We start from the raw sequence: 6358 nt of genomic DNA, 5'->3' as shown, positions 1-6358 counted from the left end.
CCCACCCCCCCCCCCCCCCCCCCCCCCCACCTTGTATTCTGAGGTTTTGTTAATGGTTATAACATGAGGGCCGCCGTTCTAACCTTTTATTCAACAAAAAAAAAAATTCGGAGACTCGTGATATTTATGCCCGTATGATTGGTTGTGTTTTTTTTACATATTCCTAAAAACCGTAGGTCTTAAGTTAAATGCTCGGGCGATTAAGTGTGTGTTTGTTGGATATGGAGAATATCAAAAAGGATACAAGTGCTATCATCCACCAACTATGAAATATTATGTCACTTTGGATTTCACTTTCTTTGAAAACATAAGCTATTTTTCCTCCTTTTTGTTTTTGGTCGAATATTTTTCCTCCTTTGATACTGCTCTTAACGGGGAGAACTCATACTTCGGCATACTTCGAAGAGTTGTATCATGGAGAACAGGGGGGATCAAAAGGTGAAGAAGAAGTCATGCATGCACGCTTGAGAAATTTTGACAGATGCAGTTGAAATCATCAACTTGTCAACTCTAGAAGCAGAAGCTCATTCAAAGGCATATGATCCAGAGATCCAGACACTAGAAGTTGAAAAGACAACTACCCAAGTAGAAGATATAGACATGTAGACACAGAGAGTTGAAAACACGACTGCTCCTCTTGATCCTACCCCTAACCCACAACTCTCTAGTAATGAAGATCACTCATCTAAGGTATGTCCATCCGCTGGTAGTAATAGTGAGTCTAATAATTGTCAAGGCCCTCCTTTCTTCACCCTATTCAGATCTCTTTCGTTAGCAAAAGTGAAAAGGAAACATATTGCCAAGTCCAAAAGTGATGGTCGCAAGAGCAACTGACATGGAGAAAATAAAGTCACACAACTGAGAACGCTGAAAACCCTGATCTTAGTTGAGAGACCAGAGAGGTCCTCTTTCTCTATTTAAGTAATATTGAATTACCTTTTAAACTTCTTAACCAAAATGATACTTTTGCCAGTAGATCAAATGATACCAAACCGGACAAACAAAATGATTCAACTTAAAATTTTCTAATTATTATTATCTTTATGAAATGATTATAACGAGGAGTTATTTTATTTATTTATTTTTTTATTTTTAAGAAATGTTCTAACTGAGTTAAAGTTAAAGAAGGCGTAATCAAGTGATTCAAAAAAAAGGAAAAAAAGAAAAGAAGGCGTAATCACTCATGGATGAGTTATAGTGAGCATTGCCACCCACACTGATTGGGCGACTGGGCATTTAAATTTTGTTAGGAACAGAAACAAAAATCTGAGTGAGAAAACTGGGGAACGTCATATCCAGGCGGTCCCGCAGCCACCGGCGATTGAGGGCGATGGCATCGAAACCCTTCCCTTCCTTCTCCGCCGATTCTCCGCCGCCGAGGCTCACACTCAGTCCCGATCAGTACAACTACTGCTCCCAGGCCCTCAAATTCCTCAAAGACAAGCTCCAGATGCCTCACCAGATAAACCAAGAGTTCGCTCTCTTACAGGTCTCTTGTCCTCGCAAATTTCTTTCCAATTTCTTAAAATTAGGTTATTGAAATGGTGATGAATGCTGCTTAGGGGAAGCGGATCACAGCGTCGGAGATGAAGAGAAGTTGCACTGTGGCTCTTGACAGTGTCAATGTCAGCAAAAATCGGTACACCGATGTGTTACCATGTATGTCTCAGTTTCGCTCTCTCTACATTACACTTGTACTGTAATACTAGTCATTAAGATTAGAGCTTAATAGATTGTGTTGTTGTTGGCTTCAGTTGATCAGAATAGGGTAGTTCTCAACTCTTGTAAAGATTACAGACCTGAAGCAAGGGGCTACATCAATGCCAGCTTCATTTCGGTAAAACAAATATATGTCCTTATTTTTTTTTTTTTTTTTTTTTTTTTGTACCTTGAGAGAAATGGCCTCTAAATGACCTTTCAGTGTTGATTCTTTATGTAGGCTTGTTCCTCTGGAAACATTTCTAGGTTTATTGCTACACAAGGTCCACTTCCGCACACATATGAGGATTTCTGGGAGATGGTACTTGAGAACCGGTGCCCTGTAGTTGTCATGCTCACTCGCTTGGTCGACTATCACAGGGTACTTTTCTAATAGTGTTTTGTGTGATTTGAATCGTTTAGAGAACATCAGCCCTAGTTTGTTTAAAAGAAATAATGATCAATAGTCTTTGACATATCAGGTTTCATGTTTCAAGTGTCAAGTTCTTAAGAAAAAAGATTTTTGGTAGTAATTTATTTTTGTCTTCTCATAACGAATTAGTCCCTACTTATATCAACTGAGCTTTAGTGAAACACCTCAACTTTATGAGAGATAGCACCAACTGAACTTTTAATCCATATTATGATCATAACAGTACATTCGTACTAGTGTACGAGTGTTCTTGTTTGCTTTGTGTATAGTTGTAGAAATAATGTTCACAGTTATTATTCGGCCTGAAATTTCGTATATCTTTTTACATGTATGTGCAGATGGTCAAGTGTGGAGATTATTTTCAGGCAGAAGATGGTCCTAGAGAATTCGGTAACATAACTCTATCCACCAAGTGGATAAGAACCACTGGCAATTCAATAGCATTGCGGCTTCTGGAGGTCAACAGTAAAGAGGTAAAGCCATTTGTATTCCCTTCAGAATAAGTACAGCTGTTAAATAAAAAGTAAATCAAACAAATATAACCCATGCATCATATTAAACACTTATTTGGTTCTAAAGTCGTATGACATGATTGATTCTTTCTGATACTCCTCAATCAATCAGTAAAAATTGAATGTGGCATGAATGCAATTTGGGGAAGGGGCTTTTTTTTTCTTTTTCTTTTTAAGGGTGGGGGGTGTGGTTGAGGTTTAATTTGACATTCCTTGTTAAGCTTATCACATTTTAAATAAATGATAAATAAATGTTGTTGAATACATGCTAAGGTATCTAGCACAGTTTAATGTATTCTTGGATAGTTGCACACGCAAGGGTCAATACTTCCGAATTCTGATAATGATTGGGAAAGGTCGGATTTTGGTTTCAAAGAAACATGAAGAAAAAAATTGTTCAACTTTAGAGATTCTTCATTGTTTCAATTTTTTTTTCTTGTTGGTTTACGTTTAGAGTTTGATCTTAAGATGCCTGTCCTTTAGTTCAGTCTGTAGATTCTGGTTTCTTGTATGGGGAAATATACGATTTATATTTGGGTTCTTGTACATAAAGTTCTTGAGATAAGAAGTATTGTGAATGTTACAAATTTATTTCTTTGGCTTTTTATAGCATAATTTGTAAGTTCTTTGAACTTGGAAAATATAGCGTGCATTCGTTCCTTGTTCCTTGTATGATTTTCCAACTATTTGTAAGCCTTATAACTTTTATTCTTGGGTACTACTATTACTATATGGATGTATTGTTGTTTGAATTATGTTATTCTAATCTCTTAAAGATATTAAACATAAAATTGATAGCTGCCTGCCCCTGCTTTCCTTTGTAGTCAGAAGAACCACCAATTTCTGTGCTGCATATTCAGTATCCTGAATGGCCTGACCATGGAGTTCCCACAGATACAATTGCTGTTCGTGAAATCTTGAAGACAATATATCAAGTTCCACCTGACCTTGGCCCAGTAGTGGTGCACTGCAGGTTGCACTCATTTTCATTACTTCCATTTATGTCGTCTGCATGTATGATAAGTAATTTATTTGTCTGACACACTTGCTCACCTTCTCAGTGCAGGTATTGGGAGGACTGGAACATACTGCACAATTCATAATACGATTCAGAGAATTCTTTCGGGGGACATGTCTGCTTTAGATCTTGCTAATACAATAACCACTTTTAGGACTGAGCGTATTGGAATGGTGCAGACACTGGTATATTCTCCTCTGTTTGTCATAGTTTTGTTTAATTATTATTAATGTTATTATTATTATTCATCTTCTCCAATAAGACTTCTCTTTTATGCTTCAAACTGTAGTATCGTAGAAATACGTGATTTCTACACACGTCCAATTACAGTGTAGAAATAAAGCCACAGATATTGAAATCACAGTAAAATTACTTCAGGTTTCCACACAGGTTAAAAATGACATTAAATCCCGAAATAACTCCATATAGATGTTCAAACAACAATTTTGTATCAGAAACAAAGGTCTTTGTATCTCTTACCCTACATCCAAGCATCTCTACTCTGTACTGTACTTCCATGATTAGATTAACAGTAAGAAGGCTTGCAAAAGAACATGTTGCAGAAAACTATCTTATTTGATTAATTGAATTATTTCACCAAAAAGATTGCTTTGGTCTAATGTCCTTAGATTTGTTATAACTTGCAATGGTAGGTCTGTTAACTTAGGTCTTAATACACTTTTATTGATGCCACTTTTAGTGAATTTTCTTCTATGATGAAGTATCATCTTTGTGAATCTTCTTCTGTGATTATATGCTTGAAATATCTTTGTGCTTCAATGTTGGTGGTTATAATTAACTGGGTCTGACATGGTGTATGGGCAAACAGCGTCCAGTGGTGTATGATAACCAATCTTGAAGGTTCTACTATTTTTTGGTTTTATAGAGTTTAAGATTCTTGTTTGGGTTGTTTAGCTAAATTTGATGATAATGTGATACTGTTATCCTCAAATTTTTTTAACCGTCTTTCTTTGTTGTTTGTAGGAGCAATATTTTTTCTGTTACTCTGCAATCATTGATGAATTGGAGGACCTCATGGCGAATCTGAATGGTGAAAGGAGCCTAAAGAGGTGTGTCACTAAACCTGTTTAAGTCATTGTGGTGGTTTTGTAGTGTCCACATGGTTAAAAACTTAGAATTACTACTGTAGAATTGTTAATATGAAGCTTTAGTGGTAATTGAGAAATAAACTATCTGCTGTTTTTGGCTGGTTGCTTCTTGTGGCAGCTAGGTAAATAGCAGTCAGGCAGGATAAAGCTCAATGTAGTCTGGCTATTTGTTGAAGGAGCAGGCAACCTTAATGTAGCTTCTGGTATATTTGTGCATGAAAGATATGATGGTCTCACCTTTCTGGTGGAACAAAATTGCTTCTAAAACCTGATTATGCTCGAAGAAAAAGATATGATGTTTCTCCACTAATTCTCCTTTTTCTTTTTCTTTTTTTTTCTTGTTTTTTTACCACGAGAGACGTATAATTCATTAGCCTCTTGTGTTCCTGATTATATTCCAGAGTGCCCTGTTGCTACAGAATTCCAACAAGACTTGCCACTAAACTGATACTAGTCGCCTCTGCCCGTTGATAACACAAGCTCATGATTTTCACGTCTCTAGATATTTGATTTTCAATTTTATTGTTTTTTTTCTATTTTTTTTCCGACAATAAACACGAGAGGTTCTAAATGCGACCTGAAAGTGAGCGAAATAAGGAGGTCCACACTTTAATTTCAAAGCGGGACACCACACTAAAAAAGAACTGATCTCTCTACTATTAGAAAGCCAGACATCCTCTTTGGTGTCATGGTGAAGCCTTTTTTATGAACTACCCATATTTGTATTACCCACGATAGAGGAGTTTTTGATATAGAAAAAAAATAAATCAATGATGGTTAATACCGTAAAATGATAACAAAATAAATTAACTTTAAAATTTAACTAGCCTTCTTGCACGTGCATTGCTCGCGTGTGCGTTTAATATTTTTTGGCTGTTAACATTAGTTAACGATTTATTTATCGTTACATGCAATGTACATCTTTTTGTAATTTTATTCTATAGTGCACGCTACATTATTGTATCATTTGACATGTAACAATATTTCTTAGTAACATTAATAGACAGTAAAAAATTATTCAAATACTCGACCAAAAAAAAATCATGGAAAATTGTTGAAGATGGAAGGAGTGAATTATTTAAAAAGATCTAGCTTAGATCTAGCTTTCGTGCACGCATCATGCACGTGCGAAAGAGCCGCGCTCGCGCTGTGTACAGTTTGTCTTATTTTTGTATGTACAAATAATTCTTGATTGTCTTAAACTCTTTATACAGTAATCGACGGTCTGTTTCAATTAGGTCATGTACAATTGTGTGTCATTACTCCAAAATAAAAAGAGAAAAATAATGTATTTGTCTTCGATCAAACAATTAATAAGAACTATTAAAAAACATTAAAAACTTCCTCAGTAGAGCTAATTGAAAGAGTTACTCAATTGATTCTCTAAGTAGAACATCTCAACTACAAATTGCACATCACACATGTTCATTGAGCATTTTAGGTAGATGCAACTTGATCTGTGTGCCAAAAAACTGTTTATAACTTGAATATATCTAAGTTCCAAACTACTAGTGTATGCCCCTCCCTGTTAAAGACTTAAATACATCCTTCATGTGTCTTATATATATATATATATATATATATACAC

At 35.7% G+C, this 6358-nt stretch overlaps 1 protein-coding gene across 1 annotated transcript; it reads left to right on the top strand.

Annotated features, from left to right (window-relative positions):
- The first annotated feature begins 1175 nt into the window (after positions 1 to 1175).
- On the top strand, positions 1176 to 5267 carry LOC101295769 (protein-tyrosine-phosphatase PTP1-like). The gene is made up of 9 exons (XM_004290392.1): positions 1176 to 1489; positions 1563 to 1659; positions 1755 to 1837; positions 1940 to 2080; positions 2470 to 2604; positions 3468 to 3616; positions 3705 to 3846; positions 4646 to 4731; positions 4889 to 5267. The coding sequence occupies exons 1-9, from the start codon at positions 1331 to 1333 to the stop codon at positions 4890 to 4892; spliced, it is 996 nt and encodes a 331-aa protein (XP_004290440.1). The 5' UTR covers positions 1176 to 1330; the 3' UTR covers positions 4893 to 5267.
- Positions 5268 to 6358: the final 1091 nt, after the last annotated feature.

This window comes from Fragaria vesca, linkage group LG2 (assembly GCF_000184155.1).
Source record: "Fragaria vesca subsp. vesca linkage group LG2, FraVesHawaii_1.0, whole genome shotgun sequence".
NCBI lineage: Eukaryota > Viridiplantae > Streptophyta > Magnoliopsida > Rosales > Rosaceae > Fragaria > Fragaria vesca.
Note: the sequence above shows the minus strand (reverse complement) of the source record. Positions and strands in the feature narration are given on the sequence as shown.

What these genes read in the sequence shown, in the direction of transcription:
- LOC101295769 (XM_004290392.1), top strand. Translation starts at nt 1,331, where the DNA reads ATGGCATCGAAACCCTTCCCTTCCTTCTCCGCCGATTCTCCGCCGCCG. An exon ending in GTACACCGATGTGTTACCAT is followed by an intron (nt 1,660 to 1,754) that starts GTATGTCTCAGT and finishes TGTTGGCTTCAG; the next exon opens with TTGATCAGAATAGGGTAGTT. An exon ending in TGGAGGTCAACAGTAAAGAG is followed by an intron (nt 2,605 to 3,467) that starts GTAAAGCCATTT and finishes TTTCCTTTGTAG; the next exon opens with TCAGAAGAACCACCAATTTC.